Raw genomic sequence first — 19,410 nt, 5'->3', positions numbered from 1 at the left:
TCGGAGTACAGGATAATGACACTGACACTCCGGGTACAGGATAATGACGCTGACACTCGGGGTACACGATAATGACACTGACACTCGGGGTACAGGATAATGACACTGACACTCGGGGTACACGATAATGACACTGACACTCGGAGTACAGGATAATGACACTGACACTCCGGGTACAGGATAATGACGCTGACACTCGGGGTACACGATAATGACACTGACGCTCGGAGTACAGGATAATGACACTGATAGTCATGGTGTAGGACACTGGCACCCCGTGGTGCGGAGCAGTGATACTTGTGTTGCGGTCTATGAGGTGCAGTACAGGGTCCCGTTGTTCTGATCTGGGGTCAGTGAGGATGAGGAGAGCCCTCTCTGTTACGTTGCTATCAGACAGAGGGGGGGGGGGAGGGAATTGCATTGCATATACCTATGTGATAGCACGTGGTGTCCCGGACCAAGAAGAGCGTCGTCCATACTGACCGGCGCTGGTGGAATCACTCATATTATTTAATGTAAAATGACAAAGGATAATGTATGATGTATCGCTGATGGGGGTCTGACGACTGGGGGGACGCCTCCTGACAGTAGTACACGGACGGCCACAAGAAGGGGCTGTGAGTGGCGGCAGGTGCCTTATAATCCCCTGAAGGAAGTCGCTTGTGCGTAGGCAAATTGCTTCCTCTACAGTCAGCGCTCCCTGGCAGACATGTTGGCACAGCGGGTGATTATGAAGGGATTTATGTCTCAGGTCGGCCAGCAGCCGCGGTAATAGGCGGGTGTAATAATTACAGAAAGGTGATGTGCAGTTCAGGAAAATCAGGATTTATTTCCGGTGTCCTTGACAAGATTAATGTGACCAATGTGGCGTAGGATGCCGGCATATAATGCCACCCAGCTTTCCTCTAGTCATCATTGACAGGCGGCTATCTCCATTGCATGGCAATGCCCCCAGTTCTTAGGATCGGTGGGGGTCCCCTTCCCACATATCAGCATGTCACCGATTTTCCTGTGGATCAGTGCTAACGTGGCACAACCCCTTTAAGGGTGTATGCCTATTTGAAAGACATGTTGGCACTACTGACAGATCTGGGTTAGTGGGGAAGTTATAATGGGCGGACCGCCTTTTCTGAATGTATCATGCCCCTTCTTGCTGCTACATGCTGTAATCTCATGCTGTGCTGCCCCCTGGTGTTCATTATAAGAAATGTCTATAAACCTTGTGAGTCATGGAGCAATGATCTGCAGCTGCGGCTTTTTAGCTGGTGCATAACTAAAACTCCTAGCATTCTGGGAGTAGTAGTTTTTCCATCAGCTGGAGATCACTGATATAGAGACTGCACACCTGCAATACCTGCTGCATCTGACGGCACTATGTTCAGCGTTGCTCGAGTGTGGTGGTATTACCCTGAGCCATCACATGGCGTACTGAGGCTACGCTCACACTAGCGTTGTGCGCCGCTGCGTCGGCGACGCAACGCACAACGCACGCAAAAACGCGGCAAAACGCACGCAAAAACGCTGCGTTTTGCGACGCATGCGTCGTTTTTTGCCGAAAATCGGACGCAAGAAAAATGCAACTTGTTGCGTTTTCTTGGTCCAACGCTTGCGGCAAAAAAGACGCATGCGTCGCACAACGCAACAAACAAAAACGCATGCGTCCCCCATGTTAAATATAGGGGCGCATGACGCGTGCGTCGCCCGATGCTAACCCGACGCACACTAGCATAACGCTAGTGTGAACGTAGCCTGAGGCGCTCCAGCAGCCTCTTAATACATTGGGGTGGGGGGAGGCGGATTGGGCTGTGGGGAGGACGTTCTCTGCTCTGGATTTTCATGGACATCAGTGCTTTCGGCTGTCGATTCGGCAGCGTCAGGGGATGTTTTGACTCTTGTGGATTCGTCGTCTCCAGGGACGTCTTTCTTTTCTTGATCTGTGTATAGAAAAACAAAAACATTGTGCCATGGACACAGGGTATATTGAGAGAAATCACAGCAGCCCAGCCAGGATCAAAGATAGTGGGGCCCTGGGGAGAGACGAGCGCTGCTGTTCCTGGGGCCCCTCCAGCTAATACTTCCATCTCAGTCAGGAACAACTGAGATTGGACCAACCAAGGCACCGTATGGCAGTATTATGTGGGTGCCAGATTGCAGCATGCTGCAAGACAGCGTTATGTGGCGCTGTATGACGGTATTATATGAGCACTCAGCGGTGTTTCTATAGGAACCATATTGCAGTATTAAATGTAGATTTTGATTGCAGTATGCCATATTATGTAGGCACTGTGCTGCTTTATATTCTAGTTGACCGTATTATGGGGGCACTGAGTTGCAGTATTATGTGGGTTTTGAATGACTGTATTATGTGGATATTGGATGGCAGTATTGTGTGAGAACTATATGTTAGCATTATATGGACAGTAGCTAACTTTATGGCAGTGTTAACCAAGTACCAAGCAGGTGACAATATTATATGAGCATTGTGCTGCAGTATTATGCGAACACTGTATGACTGTATTATATGAGCATTGTGCTGCAGTATTATGTGAGCACGGTATGGCTGTACTATATGAGTACTGTATGACTGTCTTTTGTGAGCAATGTACCGCAGTATTATGTGATCTCAGTATTGCAGTATTATATGAGCATTGTGCTGCAGTATTATGTAAGCACTGTAAGACAATATTATGTGATCTGTCTTACAGTATTATGTGAGCACTGTATTGCTGTATTATATGAGCATTGTGTGTGCTGCAGTGTTATGTGTGCACTGTAAGTCAGTATTATGTACGGCATTATTATGGGAGCACTGTATGGCTGTATTATGGAAGCACTGTATGGCTGTCTTTTGTGAGCAATATACGGCAGTATATTGTGATCTCAGTATGGCTGTATTATATGAGCATTGTGCTGCAGTATTATGTGAGCACTGTAAGGCAGTATTATGCACGGCAGTATTCCATTATTATGTGAGCACTGTATGGCTGTATTATGGAAGCACTGTATGGCTGTCTTGTGAGCAATGTATGGCAGTATTATGTGATCTCAGTATGGCTGAATTATATGCGCATTGTGCTGCAGTATTACGTGAGCACTGTATTGCAGCATTATGTGAGCTATGTATAGCAGTATTATGTGATCTCAGTATTGCAGTATTAGGCCGGAATCACACTACCGTACAATACGTCCAAGTGCTATGCGATAAAACATCGCATAACACTCGGCCCAGTGTTACTCTATGGGGCAGCTCAGATCACCGTATTTTTTTCTCAGACGTATTTGGCATGTGTGTAAAATCGCAGCATGCTGCGATTGTACGCGCATATCGTCCGAGACTCGCCAATGCAAGTCAATGGGTGCGAGAAAAAAAACGCACAGCAGTGCTGTCCAATTTTTACACACAGATGGCCTTTGAAAAGCTGGCAACTCATCTGCTGCGTACAGTAAAATCACAGAATGACCGGTTGGAATAGATAGATATAACGATGTCAGTGACATATATATAGTATAAGAAATTTGGCACCCCAGATAATTATACAAAAATAATTTATTCCATGTAGCAACACCTCTGTTGCAATAAATTGACATTTCGGTCACAAACTGCCTTCTTCAATACAGAGAGTGGCAAGGAGTGTGAATGGCTGGAGTCACACAGCATTAGGCTGCCGTCACACTATCAGTATTTGGTCAGTATTTGACATCAGTATTTGTAAGCCAAAACCAGGAGTGGAACAAATAGAGGAAAAGTATAATAGAATCATATGCACCACTTCTGCATTTATCATCCACTCCTGGTTTTGGCTTCAAAATACTGATGTAAAATACTGACCAGATACTGCTAGTGTGACGGCAGCCTTAGATCATGCAGGCCAAATGAATGTAGAAACAGCGCAGGAGAATGGCACATGGTGCATAGGAAAGAAGCGCTTCTCCAGCCATTCACACTCCTTGCCACTCTCTGATCTGAAGAAGGCCGTTTGTGGCTGAAACGTCAATTTTTTTACAACACAGTTGTTGCTACATGAAATAAATTATTTTTGCATCATTATCAGGAGTGCCAAACTTCTTATACTACATATCTTGGGGTAGATTCCTATTTGAGCACCCATGATGAGTGGGTGTGCCCGATATGCTATATATATATATATATATATATATATATATATATATATATATATATATATATATATATATATATATATGTGACAATTATTAGTGTGTGTGAGGCTTACTGTACATTTATTACAAGACTATTTTTCCGGAATAAAAAATGGCATGGGCTCCCGCGTAATTTTCTTTACCAGCAGAGGGAAATCCGACGGATGAGGGACAATGTTTATAGCGTGGGAAAGGGGTAACACCCATGGAACTTCCCAAGCTATTAATATCAGCTCGCAACTGTATACTTAGCCTTTACTGGCTATTAAATGGGGAACCCCCCAAAAAATGATGTAGGGTCCCCCTATAATTCATAATCAGCAAAGGCTAGGCAGGCAGCTGCGGGCTAATATTAGTAGCCTAGGAAGGGGGGCTTACTGTACATTTATTACAAGACTATTTTTCCGGAATAAAAAATGGCATGGGCTCCCGCGTAATTTTCTTTACCAGCAGAGGGAAATCCGACGGATGAGGGACAATGTTTATAGCGTGGGAAAGGGGTAACACCCATGGAACTTCCCAAGCTATTAATATCAGCTCGCAACTGTATACTTAGCCTTTACTGGCTATTAAATGGGGAACCCCCCAAAAAATGATGTAGGGTCCCCCTATAATTCATAATCAGCAAAGGCTAGGCAGGCAGCTGCGGGCTAATATTAGTAGCCTAGGAAGGGGCCATGGATACTACCCCCCTAGCTCTAAGCTGCCCAGAAAAAGGCGCACCTATAAGATGTGCTAATTCTGGCACTTTGCCTCGCTTTTCTCACTTGCCCTGATGAGGTGGAAAGTGGGGTGATAGTTGGAGGGGTTGATGACACCTTTGTATTGTCAGGTGACATCAAGCCCTGAGGTTAGTAAAAGAGAGGCGTCAATAAGACACACCACATATTAACCCCATAGTCATATTGTATAAAAACACACACACACACCCAGAATAAAGTCATTTAATTGAAAGAATGACACAGACTCCTTTAATAAATCCTAATTAAACCATAATTACGACATCGCCCATTCCAGTGACGCCATTGTCCCTTGCAAAAGAATTAAAATAACAAACAACAATATTCCTCACCTGTCTGCAGAGAAGATGATAATCCATTTGTTCCATGACGAGTCTAGCTCTGCTTGACCATAAAGCCTGTCATACAGAGTGTAATGGCTCCTGGGAAGGAGGGAGGAAGGGTAAGCGGCATATTTTAAGTGTATGCAGGTTTCTTGCGTGTGTAAATAATTCTACGTTAAAATACTTTGAGACACGTTATTTTTCAAAATGTCTGAAATCCTGTTATGTACAGTGGTGGGAGGAGGGTTGGGAAGGTAATGCCAAACGGAGTGTTCGCTATGGGCGATGATGCCCCACTCTTGAAAAGAGGTGGAATGGTTAGATGTGAGGGGAGAAGGGTGGGAGGGGGAGATGGGAGGGGGGGGGGAGGGAAGTTAGACAGCTCGTGCTCAAAAAAGATGATACTTTGAGTGAAGATGAGCCAAGTGATGGGGACCCGTTTTAAGATTTTGTGTTGGAATGTGAGAGGCCTAGGGGAGAAATCCAGACGTGCCGCGTGTTTGCAACATGTAAGAGACCAACGGGCCTCAATGATTTGCTTGCTGGAGACGCATTTGGTAAGGGAAAAAGTGGATGTTTTGAATAGACGATGGATCCAGAGGGGATATCATTCTACCTTCTCCACGTATGCAAGAGGAGTCTCAATCTTGGTTCCAGCGGGAGTTCAGTATGAGGAGGTGAAGGTATATGTGGACGTGGAGGGACAGTATGTACTAATACAGTGTATATTGTATGGAGTGATGTTGTGTGTTGCAGCGATGTATATTCCGCCCCCCTATTCTAGCAGGAAAATTAGAGAAGTAATGAAGCGAGTGGAAAGATGGGGACCGACACCGTTAATAATTATCGGGGATCTTAACAACATCTGTGATGAATATTGGGACAAAAATAAAAATACTCAGAATAGGTCGGAGGGACACATAACAACATTTGGCACCTATATACAGGAGATAGGTATGATTGATCTTTGGAGGGTCAGACATATTGGAGAGAGAGGGTACTCATGTTATTCACCAGCGCATGCCACGCTCTCTAGGATTGATATGGCTCTGGGTAACAGGATCTTGGACACGTTGGTTGGGGAGGTGAGATATCTGCCAAGGGCCCTGTCAGACCATAGTCCAATTGAAGTAGAGGTTAGATTGGAGGGGGCACGTTCGACAAGTGGGAGAGAATGGAAGATTCATCCCAATTGGTTACAGAGTATTGAGTTGGAAAGTATGGGACGGGAGGTGGCGGAATTCTTTCTCTTAAATGATGGAAGCACTGATGCTCTTACAATCTGGGATGCAATGAAGGCGTATCTGAGGGGACTACTGTTTAGGGACATTAGTGGGTGTAAGCGGAGGACGAGGGAGGCAGAAAAAGCGGCAATTGAGGAGTTAAAGGAAGCAGAAGACGGGATGGTCACACTGGGAACCCCTGAGGCAGAGAGAAGGATGAAAAACGCACAAAATCATTTGGAAAAAATTCTGTTAGGCAAAGCTGAGAGGAAACGGGATTTCCAAAGGGTATTGTTTTATCAGGAGAGAGAAACAGTGGGACATATGCTGTCGGTAGTGGCTGCTGCTCAGAGAGGGTCTTCATATATACACTCTTTAGAATCTGCAAGTGGAGGTAGAATAACGGAAACGCCTGAAATCTTGAGGGCCTTCGTGGACTTCTATGCAGATTAGTATTCCTCCCGGTTGGGTGAATCGGTCGAGGATACATTGACCTTCTTGGAGGGTCTGGATCTGCCGAGACTGAATGAGGCAGATAGGGAGAGCCTTGAGGCCCCTATCACTGAGGAGGAATTGAGTCGGGCATTGATGTCTATGACTAATGGGAAGGCGCCTGGGGTTGATGGGCTTCCCGCTGAGATCTATAAAGGTTTGGCAGAAGTGTTGATTCCTAGATTAAAAATGGTACTGGAGGAAGCTAGGTCCTGTGGGTGCTTGCCAGCCTCTATGAGAGAGGCCATAATAGTGGTTATTCCAAAGGAGGATAAGGACTTGGGGAAACCGGAGTCATACTGCCCAATTTCTTTACTAACTATTGATGTCAAGCTTCTGGCCAAAGTGTTGGCTCTCCGCCTCTCTAGTGTTATTGCGAGTCTGGTGCACTCGGACCAATCTGGCTTTATGCCTGATAGATCAACGGCGATCAATTTGCGGAGGTTATATGTAAATTTGCAGGTAGAGTCTGATAACTGTGGTCGAAGAGTGATTGCATCGCTAGATGCGCATAAGGCGTTTGACAGTGTTGAGTGGGGATATCTTTGGCAGGTGTTGGAATGTATGGGTATTGGTCCGCAGTTTGTGGCCTGGATACAGCTGTTGTATTCATTACCGTCGGCTAGAATTAGAGTAAACGGGGAGCTGTCTCGACCTATAGAGCTGGCTAGGGGTACTAGGCAGGGATGCCCGCTCTCACCCCTCCTGTTCGCGTTGGCTGTAGAACCTCTTGCTGCTAAGATTCGGCAGTCTGATAGGGTCCCTGGGTTTAGATATGGGAAAGTAGAGGAAAAAATAGCGTTATACGCGGATGATGTTTTGCTGTTCCTGGCGGATCCAGACGATTCACTAAGAGGGGCCATTGAAATTGTTGAGAGATTTGGTACTGTGTCGGGACTAACAATTAATTGGGATAAGTCGGTTCTTTTTAGGGTGGATGACGTAGGAGAGAATGTGAGTGAGGATGTTGGGGATGAGAGGCTGAAGGTGGTTTCCCAATTTAAATACCTTGGAATATGGATTTCGGTGCCAATTGAGGAGTTCCTGCAAAGGAATTTGACTCCTGTTATGGGGGTACTCAAGGCGAAGGTAGATGCCTGGAATAAACTACATCTATCGGTCGTCGGTAGGGTAAACCTTATTAAAATGGTCCTGATGCCAAAAATTCTATATGTTCTACATAACGCATCAATTTGGATCCCTCGGGGGAAGTTCAGGCAGATTAATGCCCTCTTTAGAGGTTTGATATGGGGAAGACACTATCCACGTATTAGCCTGGAGACGCTTCAGCGACCCAAGGAAGATGGTGGATTGGCTTTGCCCAACCCGGAAATATACTTCCTTGCGGCCCAGAGCCAGCATTTGAAGGGCTGGGCGCGAGGGGCGTCATCCAGTGCAGTACAACATCTAATGCAAGAGGTGACGGACCGACGACCGGTGGTCAGGTGTTTGGAGGATGGCTCCTTGGGCGCTTTGGGGAGAGTATACCCAACACTGTTCCTGATTCGCAAATTATGGAATATACTAAGGCAGATTCGCGGGGTTACAGGGTTGACTAGATTCACACCGATATGGTCTAACAACAATTTAAAGGAATTTGAGGCCTTGGGGGGACTGATGGAATGGCAGAATAAGGGAATTTGCTTTGTTCACCAGATAATCCAGCAGCAGGCATTGAAGTCCTTTTCCCAATTGCAGGTAGAATTTGGTCTGCGATCCACAGGGGAATATCAGTATGCGCAGATGAGACATGCCTTTAGAGCTCAGAATAAAAAGGTTGATATCAGTGTTCAAGATGATATAGTGTTGGAGTATGTGTGTGGTGACGGGACTACAAGGGGAGTTATTTCCACTCTGTATAAGGACCTTATGCACACGTTTTTGCTAGATTTCCCTATAAAGGCGAGAGCTAAGTGGGAGAGGGACGTGGGGCCGATGGAGAATGAAACCTGGGAATCGGTGATGGAGTGGGTTCCGCGACTATCCTTGAGTGAACCATAGAGTATATAAATCTCCGGAAGTGCTATACAAAGCGGGATTGCGTGCCAATTCTGAGTGCCCGAGGTGTGCGAGTGAGAATGCAGGAATATATCACATGATGTGGACGTGTCCTAGGCTGGCTGCTTTTTGGGTGGTGGTTTTGAGCCGGGTTGAAGTAGCGTATAAGTGTAGAGTTCTTAGAGATCCGATAGTATGCGTGCTGGGATATGTGGAAGAAATTGGAGTTGACAATACTTGGAAGATTGCAATCGCTAGGTTACTCTACATGGCCAGGAAAGTAATAGCACGAAATTGGATAAATGCGGAACCACCTGCGAGAAGGGAATTTCTCCAATATGTTCAACATGGTCTAAAATTGGAAAAGGAGGTGTACAAAAAAAGGGGGAAAATAGAAATGTTTAATAAGATGTGGTCTCCTTGGCTTGAATTGGATTGAGGAGTATAGACGTCGAGTTTCTTAAGACCTGGATAAGGATAAATTGCACGAGGCAGAGAAGGCCTCAGTGGGGTGAAGATTGGGATTGAGCTGTCTTAGGGGGGAGAGGGGTAGTTGGGGTAATGTTGGGGTTTATTAAATAAGAAAATGTGTATGTGATATATTGCAATGTAAATTGCATTCTGATGTTCTTCTTTATATTGTTAATAAAAATCTATTTAAATAAAAAAAAAAAAAAAAAAGCCTGTCATACAGCAGAGACCCTGAGCTGCGTCTGCTACTGTTGCTCACTGTCTCGCAGCGAACTCCTACAACCTGTCTTATGCCACCACGAGCGTGAGAAAGTTCTCATGCTCGTGGTGTCGTCACAAAGGTCCTGGGAGTTCACGGCCAATGAACCCACTTCACCTATCTGACGTCATTGCAAGTGCCGTGGAAAAATTTCTAACGGTATCAGATGCTGCTCAGTGTCTCTGCTAGATGTCAAACTGTATGGTTACATCATGCAATCATGCAGCCTGTCATCTAGATGTAGCAGAACTAGACCAGTTGTCATATTTTTGGGGGGTTCCCCATAATAATAGCCAGTAAAGGGTAAGTATACAGTTTTGAGCTGATATTAATAGCCTGGAAAGCTCCAGGGGTATTACCCCCTTCCCAGGCTATAAACATTGTCCCCCAGCCATCGGCTTTCCCTCTGCTGGTTAAGAAAATTATGAGAGAGCCCACGCCATTTTTTTTCAGGAAAATAATCTTTTAATAATTAAATACATGAACAGTAAGCTGCACACACACACACACACACACATACACACACACACTGTACTAATTGTATTTGTCATTGACATCTATATATCTACCTATTCTATGTGTATGTACTGTATGTAATCCATCTCTTTTCTGTTGGGTCCTACTGTGCTTTTACACTGCACGGCTGCTGAATTGCCGTTTTTTTACTTCCATCTGTGTGTTTTGAAGAATATTTCCTTTGAAAATGATGTGTAAATGACAGAGAATTACTCTATGTAAAACCTCATGTTGCAATTGGATAGCAATTCCACTGCATTCGGATGTAAATCGGACGCTAGCTGTGAAAAATCGGATTATACTCGCATAAAAAATGCATGACACTTGTACGACACTGGGGTGACTCTCGGCAGTGAGAATCGGACTGATTTTTATTCGTTTAGTGTGATTCCGGCATTATGGGTGTCATTTTACCACAGTAAATGTTGACTGACCTGGACGTTCTGGAGCCATACGCATGGCCTGTGGCGGCTCTGCTGACTGCGTCTCTTCCCTTCTCTCCCCTGGGATTTCCTTTTGGGCTCGCTTTCTGGCATTCATATCTGCTGGCTAAAAGAATAAGGGTATGTGTCCACGTTCAGGATTGCATCAGGATTTGGTCAGGATTTTATGCAGGTAAAATCCTGACCAAATCTGCACCAGAGGTCACTGGCAGGTCACCTGCGCTGTCCTTGCGTTGTTTCTGCACTGTAAGGACATGCTGCGTTCTTAAAAGACACGCCGCATGTGCGTTTTCGCGGGTATGCCGCATGCGTCTTTTAATGCATAGTGGAGACGGGATTTCATGAAATCCCCTTCACTATGCTGTAACATCTGGACGCTGCGTTTTTGACGCTGCGGCTCAACGCAGCGTAAAAAACGCAGCGTTTCCTGAACGTGGAAAGATACCCTAAGGGTATGTGCACACGTCAGGATTTCTTGCAGAAATTTTCCTGACAAAAACCGGACATTTCTGCCAGAAATCCGCATGCGTTTTTACCGCGATTTTGACGCGTTTTTGGTGTGTTTTTTCCCAAATGCATAGAATTGCGGGAAAAACACAGAAAATCCGCAAAAATAATGAACATGCTCATTTTTTTACCGCGATGCGTTTTTTTCGCGGAAAAAAACGCATCCATGTGCACATAACATGCAGAATGCATTCTAAATGATAGAATGCATAATGTATGCGTTTTTAATGAGTTTTTATAGCGTTTTTACCGCGAAAAAACCTGAACGTGTGCACATAGCCTTACAAGGTCAATGACAAATTCAGAAGAATCTGAAAGCTCTTCAACGATTCTCCACCATTTAGAGAAGCCATGAACATCAGATAATCAGCAGATGCAAAGTAAATTTCCTGAATTTCCTGCCAAATGCCTAATGTCTATATCCTACATCATCATGTCCGGCCACTCACGGCTTTAGAAGATTCTTCATCTGTCCAGGACCTCTGTGAAAGTCCAGCTAGAGAAGGAGAATTTCTGCTCTCGGACTCTCGTGACCTTGTTGTATCGCAAACCAAAGACCCTGCGGAGCACATAACAGAAATTAATGCAACGTCCGACCCATACATGGAGTACACGGCAACCACTCAGTGTGGTCATGGTGAAGGCCATTTGTATGGCAGTGTCATGTGACCACTGTATAGTGGTATTATTCAGACACCGAATTGCGGTATTATGAGGCCACTGGATGGAAGTATTGTGTTAGCCTAGATGGCACTGAATGGTAGTGTGTTATGTGGGCACTGGATGGCAGTGGTATATGGTGATTAGATGGTAGTCTTACTGTTTGTGGGCACTGGCTAGCAGTGGTTTATGGTGATTAGATGGTAGTCTTACTGTTTGTGGGCACTGGATAGCAGTGGTTTATGGTGATTAGATGGTAGTCTTACTGTTTGTGGGCACTGGATAGCAGTGGTTTATGGTGATTAGATGGTAGTCTTACTGTTTGTGGGCACTGGATAGCAGTGGTATATGGTGATTAGATGGTAGTCTTACTGTTTGTGGGCACTGGATAGCAGTGGTTTATGGTGATTAGATGGTAGTCTTACTGTTTGTGGGCACTGGATAGCAGTGGTATATGGTGATTAGATGGTAGTCTTACTGTTTGTGGGCACTGGATAGCAGTGGTTTATGGTGATTAGATGGTAGTCTTACTGTTTGTGGGCACTGGATAGCAGTGGTATATGGTGATTAGATGGTAGTCTTACTGTTTGTGGGCACTGGATAGCAGTGGTATATGGTGATTAGATGGTAGTCTTAAGCTACGTTCACATTTGCGTTGTGCGCCGCTGCGTCGGCGAAGCAACACAAATAAAAACGCACCAAAACGCACGCAAGAACGCTGCGTTTTGCGACGCATGCGTCGTTTTTTGCCGAAATTTGGACGCAAGAAAAATGCAACGTGTTGCGTTTTCTTGGTCCAACGCTTGCGGCAAAAAAGACGCATGCGTCGCACAACGCAACAAACAAAAACGCGTGCGTCCCCCATGTTAAATATAGGGGCGCATGACGCATGCGTCGCCGCTGCGTCGCCCGACGCAAACCCGACGCAAACTAGCATAACGCTAGTGTGAACGTAGCCTAACTGTTTGTGGGCACTGGATAGCAGTGGATCACAGTTATATGTAGGCACTGGGTGGCAATGTTATGTAAGCACCTGTGGGGGTCACTAAGGCTTGAGACTTGTAGTAACTGAGGGCAGATCTGTGGTCATAAGGGAACAGTCCTATGTGGTCGAGGTGATCAGGGGCCACTGACTTATACGATCTTCTTGTTTTGCTCGTTCTGTGATCTGAAAATAAAAAAAAGTGCATAAATAATAAGTATCTGTTCTCCGCAAGAAACTAAAGTATCACAGCACATGGGGTGCTATACAAACTATCTTCTCTCACAACATTTGTATCTATGAGATCATTAAAGGGGGTGTCCACTACTTGAGCAACCCCTTCTCATTCCTCATGTTTGCTCCTGTTAAAATAAAAACACCTATACTCACTATACCTCCCATGCCGGTGCGGTTCCAGCAGTGTCGGCACTCACGGGCCCGGGCCTCTCGTGCGGTTGTTATGTCACATCAGCCCTGCGCCCAATCAGCGGCGGCGTCACTGTCTCCTCCTTCAGGCAAATTGAACATCAAGAGGAAGTGAGAGATCAGCCGCAGCCCGGACTTCCCGCTGATGTTCCTCCCGTCCGAAGGTGGGGACAGTGACGCCAGCGCTGATTGGGTGCGGGGCCCATGTGTCATAACAACCGCACAGGAGTCCCGGGACCGCAAAGGGAAACTCCGCTGGAACGGCGCCAGCACAGGAGGGGGCGTATAGGTGATTCCATTAACAGGGGCACAGATGAAGATGAGGAGGGGCTGTCCAAGTAGTAAACACCCCCTTTAATATTGAATCACTAAGCAATAATAGCAGAGTTACATTGGCACCCTAAGGCGGTAATATGTGCGTGCTGGATTGAAGCAAGCTGTAAGAAAGTAATATGTAAGCACAGTATGGCAGTATTATGTGAGTTCTGGGTGAATGTACCTTGTATATTAGATGGCAGAACTATGAGCAAAGTATGGATCTATTATGTAAGCACAATATGGCATCTTAAGTAGGCATCTTATGGGAGTAATAGGTGGGTGCTAAATTGAAGCAAGTTGTTAGACAGTATTTTGTTGGTACTGGATGGCAGTATTAAATGAATTTTGGATGACTGCTTTATATGGATATTGGATGGCAGTATTATGTAAGTGCAGCATTGCATTATTATATGGACATTAAATAAAAGTATTGAATAAGCACTTGAAGGAGTCTTAGGCTGGTTTCACATTTGCGTTTTTGCGGTAAAAAACACAAAAAAACGCATGTGTTTCCCCCCCCCCCTATATTTAACATTAAAAACGCATGCGTTTTTGCATGCGTTTTGACGCCTTTTTGCAACGCATGCGTTTTTTCTCTGCATGCGTTGTGTTGCAGAAATGCAACATGTAGTATTTTTTGCGGCGTTTTTTTTGCCGCAAAAAAAACGCATGTGTTTTTTTGCGGCAAAAAAACCTATTGATGTCTATGTAAACACATGCGTTTTTAAGCACATGCGTTTGTTTGCGTTAAAAACGCATGCATTTTTATTAAAAAAAAACAGAAAACACACTGATATGCCACTCCCCACCATAAAGGTGATAAAGGGATCCTAAATCTAACCCTAACCCTAAAGGGATCCTAACCCCAAAGGGATCCTAACCCTATCCCTAACCCTACCCCTGAAGGGATCCTAACCCTAACCCTACCCCTAACCCTAAAGGGACCCTAACCCTAATCCCTTTAGGGTTAGGGTTAGGATCCCTTTAGGCTTAGGGTTAGGGGTGGGGTTAGGATCCCGTTAGGGTTATGATCCCTACCCCTAACCCTAACCTAACTATTTCTGTTTATAGTGGGTTTTTTTACTTTATTTTGATGATTGGCAGGTGTCACACATTTCTCAGCATGCATTTAAAAAACACAAACGCATGAAAAAACGCATGTAAACGCGTCAAAACGCCGCATTTTTTTACCACATGCAAAAACGCATGCGTCAAAAAAACGCAGCGTTTGCACGCGTTTACATGCGTTTTTTCACCATGCGTTTTTTTTTTTAAACGCATGTGTTTTGAAACGCAAGTGTGAAACCAGCCTTACATAGGCACAATACGGTAGTAATATTTGGACACTACATGGCAGGATCATGTGGATGATGGATTGCAGCATGTTTAAGGACAGTAGTATTTAGGAAGTAAGTTTTGGATGCCTGTATTATGTGTGATAGATGGGGGTGTAGCGGCAGGTGAGGAAGCGTTCCATATCTTCCATTAATATAAATGAGGGACTGTAAACAAGAAGCTTGCGCTCCACCCCAAATGGTGACTGGGGTCTGACTCCTCACACATTTATTAGATATTACAATCACATAACCATTGATTGTACCATTGATGACCATTAGATAAATAAACTAGTGAATAAATCCCAATTTACCTGGAGGTTTGATCCGGCGATTGGGACCTCCAATGTGAATATACTTCTTCCATAGGTAATACTGGTTCCTGATACTGTCTAAGTCTACCTCCAAGTTACTCATATTATTCAGTGCTGCCGACTGCTGAAAGAGTTCACATCAGTGTGAAATGGCTGACAACAGAGAGAAAAGGATCAACTACAAAACCGAGGGTAGATTTATTCTAATGTAAAGCCCACCTGCTGGTCCATTCTGTACACTGGGCCAGTGTGGGTTATAACTGGGCATTTCTCTCTGGCATCATGCAGGACGACCCGCCGATTCTCCACTATCATCCCAGTAAGCGATGGAGAAGGTGGAGAGTCCATGTCCGGCCAATGCTGATGTGGTCTTCTCCGGCACTTTACAGCTTCCTCAGTCTGTTCTTGTGCATCCCTGAAAAGGCAACTGTAAGATATTAAGGTAGAAAGGTAAAAGACAAGCAAATAATGAATCGGCAGTTCCTTCAACAGGAGAAAGGACTTCACAATTAAAGAAGAAAGCAATTAAATAGTCCTACTGTGCCGCCATTAAGTTCTTTGTATGAGGCAATGGTGAAGATCCAACCAGTGTGAGTTTGAGAGGACAACCACCAATAGGGGGCTTCTTCTTTTTTTTATTTATGGTCTGAAAAAAGAAATATAAGTGCTAAAATAAAGATGATTATTATTATGATAATAATGTCCCCAATGTACAAGAATATACCTACTATAATACTGCTCCTATGTACAAGAATATAACTACTATAATACTGCTCCTATGTACAAGAATATAACTACTATAATACTGCTCATATGTACAAGAATATAACTACTATAATACTGCCCCCTATGTACAAGAATATAACTACTATAATACTGCCCCTATGTACAAGAATATAACTACTATAATACTGCCCCTATGTACAAGAATACAACTACTATAATACTGCTCCCTATGTACAAGAATATAACTACTATATTACTGTCCCCTATGTACAAGAATATAACTACTATAATACTGCTCCTATGTACAAGAATATAACTACTAATACTGTCCCTATGTACTAGAATATAACTACTATAATACTGCTCCTATGTACAAGAATATTACTACTATAATACTGCTCCCTATGTACTAGAATATAACTACTATAATACTGCTCATATGTACAAGAATATAACTATTACAATACTGCTCCTTGGTACAAGAATATAACTACTATAATACTGCTCATATGTACAAGAATATAACTATTACAATACTGCTCCTTGGTACAAGAATATAACTACTATAATACTGCTCCTATGTACAAGAATATAACTACTATAATACTGCTCCTTGGTACAAGAATATAACTACTATAATACTGCCCCTATGTACTAGAATATAACTACTATAATACTGCTCCTATGTACAAGAATATAACTACTATAATACTGCTCCTATGTACAAAAATATAACTACTATAATACTGCTCCTATGTACAAGAATATAACTACTATAATACTGCCCCTATGTACAAGAATACAACTACTATAGTACTGCTCCAATGTACAAGAATACAACTACTATAGTACTGCTCCAATGTACAAGAATATAACTACTGTAATACTGCTCCTATGTACAAGAATATATCTACTATAATACTGTCCCCTATGTATAAGTATATAACTACTATAATACTGTCCCTATGCACAAGAATATAACTACTATAATACTGCCCCTATGTACTAGAATATAACTACTATAATACTGCTCCTATGTACAAGAATATAACTACTATAATACTGCTCCTATGTACAAGAATATAACTACTATAATACTGCTCCTATGTACACTCTTTTCTCTCTTTTGCCAGATGCTTTCTGTTGAAGAGTATGGATTGTATAGTGTTTTATTACATGGTCACTCACCGGTGCTGGATTTCCCTTTTCTCTTTTCATCCCTCCAAGTTGGTCAGAAAGTGACAAATCTTTGATCCAAACTTTAAGAGGTTTTTCTCTAAAAAGAAAATAGACAAATATTTGTTTCCATCTACCTATGTGCTGCTCAGATCCTGTTGGTCTGGGGGTGACTACGGTAAATTCCGATATCGCTCCACAGCAGGGCACTGCATACCCACCTGTCTTGTGTTTTCAGGGGGTTGTTTTGGGGATTTGGCACCCACACCATGGTCACATCTCTGCTCCTTGTATCCTGGAAGGAGGGATGGAGGATCTCCACCTCAAAACAAACAATACACTGTTGGTAGGGTTCACCATTTACTAGTCATTCCAGGAGAGCAGCAACCCCAGAATAAGAACCTGTCAATTGGCCGTAATATACTGCTGCCCATGTTGTAGGTTGCAGTAGTAATCACTACCTAGATCCTGAACAACTACCAGAGGGAAAGTCACAGCGTGGGGATGGTGAGAAGCACAAGTGCCGCCATCTTTTTACCTTTTGTAGCTTCCGAAAGGAGAGGGAGGATCCAGACCCCCGAGGAGGTGCTATGATTTCCTTGAAGGAGTTTATACCCGGGAAGAAGATTTTCTCCATACTGAGAACACAAATGGAGAACACAGATGGAAAACATAAAGTGATACATATATTATGTGGAGAACAGTCCTGGGCCGCACGTCATAATCACCAAATTCCCCAAGGTCCTCCCCAGGAGCTTCATGGCTGAGCAGCCGTACATCACCAAGCACAATATCGAGCGTCTGGAGGAAATGTGCTCTGTGCAGTGAGGGATCGCACTTCTCTGGCTTCTGATGGCCCTTTACTGTTCCCCATGACTGTGCCCAGTGCACACGCTCCATACAGATATGGAGGGGGAGTTTGGCGGAATAACATGACCAGACCTCAACTCCATCCAACACATACAATGGAGATTGTGACCCCGACCTCCCCCCAACATCAGGGTCTGACCTCACTAATGCTTTTCTGGATGAAGGGGCAAAAATTCCCACAGACACCTCCAAAATCTTGTAGAAATCCTTCCTAGAAGAGCGGGTGCTGTTATATCTGCGGAGGGGCGACTCCATATTAATGTCTATGGATGGAGGACATTAAAGCCCCCAGAGGTGGATTTGGGGGGCACGTATGGATGGATGAGTGCTGTTCCTGGACTCACCTGCAGGAGGCGGTGCTGGCATGCATGGTCAGCGTAGCAGGGGCACCTCCACTGTACTCCTCCATCACTCCCCCATCTGGCAGGATCCGGTCGCTCGGCAGGGTGGTCACACTGAGGGTGGGGAGCCCACCTGCGGTATAAACATTAGGAAGGAATGACCACAGACAGATAAAGAGACTGTAACTCCAGGGTGTCAGTATATACTGTACCGCCATCTCGGGGGTGATGTCTGGAGACAGGCGGGGGCGGCCGGAGGCGTGGATGGCCCTGTTCTATCCTGCGCAGGGTCACCCAGCACTGCGGGTGCTGACACACCGCTCTGTGACACACAGTCTCATCCAGCTCCATGTGCAGCGCTCATTATATCGCCTCAGGCCTGAAACACACACAGCGCCATCATCTGCACAGCGCCAGGAGCGGAGCCCGTACAGCGCCATCATCTGCACAGCGCCAGGACCTGAGACTGCACAGCGCCATCATCTGCACAGCACCAGGAGCTGAGCCCGCACAGCGCCCTCATCTGCACAGCGCCAGGAGCTGAGCCTGCACAGCGCCCTCATCTGCACAGCGCCAGGACCTGAGCCCGTACAGCGCCATCATCTGCACAGCGCCAGGACCTGAGCCCGTACAGTGCCATCATCTGCACAGCGCCAGGAGCTGAGCCCGTACAGCGCCATCATCTGCACAGCTCCAGGACCTGAGCCTGCACCGCACCGCACCAGCAGATTCGCCTGTGCCATGTAGAGAAGGGCAGAGTGTGGTAAAAAAAAATTCTGCCTGTTGTCTACAGCGGCAACCAATCAGAAAGCAGCTTTCATTTTGCCAAAGCAGTTTAACATACAAAAGCTGAACGCTGATTAGTTACTTTGAGTAACACATAGTGTCTCTAATCTGAAATCAGTTGCAAAGCTTTATTGACACAGAACACATGCGATTTAATGTCTGTCATTAGGACTACAAACCCCAGCAAGCTCTGGACAGATGATATCCCCTCAAACACTACTGAGGACCCCACCAAAATCTCCATAATCATTAACAACTTACCGGGCCCAGGGCACCATGGCAACAGACAACGCCACCACGCCTTCTCTGTAAACTCCGCCTCATTGATGCCCATTGGCTGTTCTGTC

At 44.8% G+C, this 19,410-nt stretch overlaps 1 protein-coding gene across 4 annotated transcripts; it reads right to left on the bottom strand.

Moving 5' to 3' along the window:
* Nucleotides 1–804: 804 nt before the first annotated feature.
* C2H9orf43 (chromosome 2 C9orf43 homolog) lies at nt 805–19,371 on the bottom strand. Of its 4 annotated transcripts, none has more exons than XM_069747734.1 (13): nt 19,325–19,371; nt 18,490–18,656; nt 18,281–18,410; nt 17,605–17,704; nt 17,288–17,388; nt 17,079–17,166; nt 15,704–15,810; nt 15,384–15,591; nt 15,165–15,288; nt 12,824–12,958; nt 11,580–11,689; nt 10,615–10,729; nt 805–1,934 (listed from the first exon to the last, which is right to left on the bottom strand). In XM_069747734.1, the coding sequence occupies exons 2-13, from the start codon at nt 18,626–18,628 to the stop codon at nt 1,771–1,773; spliced, it is 1,521 nt and encodes a 506-aa protein (XP_069603835.1). In that variant the 5' UTR covers nt 18,629–18,656; nt 19,325–19,371; the 3' UTR covers nt 805–1,770. The 4 variants fall into 4 exon arrangements, with proteins under 4 accessions (XP_069603835.1, XP_069603838.1, XP_069603837.1 ...); XM_069747737.1 differs by having other exon boundaries at nt 15,165–15,285; nt 15,384–15,579; nt 19,325–19,347; XM_069747736.1 differs by lacking the exon at nt 19,325–19,371 and having other exon boundaries at nt 15,384–15,579; nt 18,490–18,651.
* Between the last annotated feature and the right edge of the window lie 39 nt (nt 19,372–19,410).

Source organism: Ranitomeya imitator, chromosome 2 (assembly GCF_032444005.1).
Source record: "Ranitomeya imitator isolate aRanImi1 chromosome 2, aRanImi1.pri, whole genome shotgun sequence".
Taxonomy (NCBI): Eukaryota; Metazoa; Chordata; class Amphibia; order Anura; family Dendrobatidae; genus Ranitomeya; species Ranitomeya imitator.
This window is presented reverse-complemented; position numbering and strand designations above follow the sequence as displayed.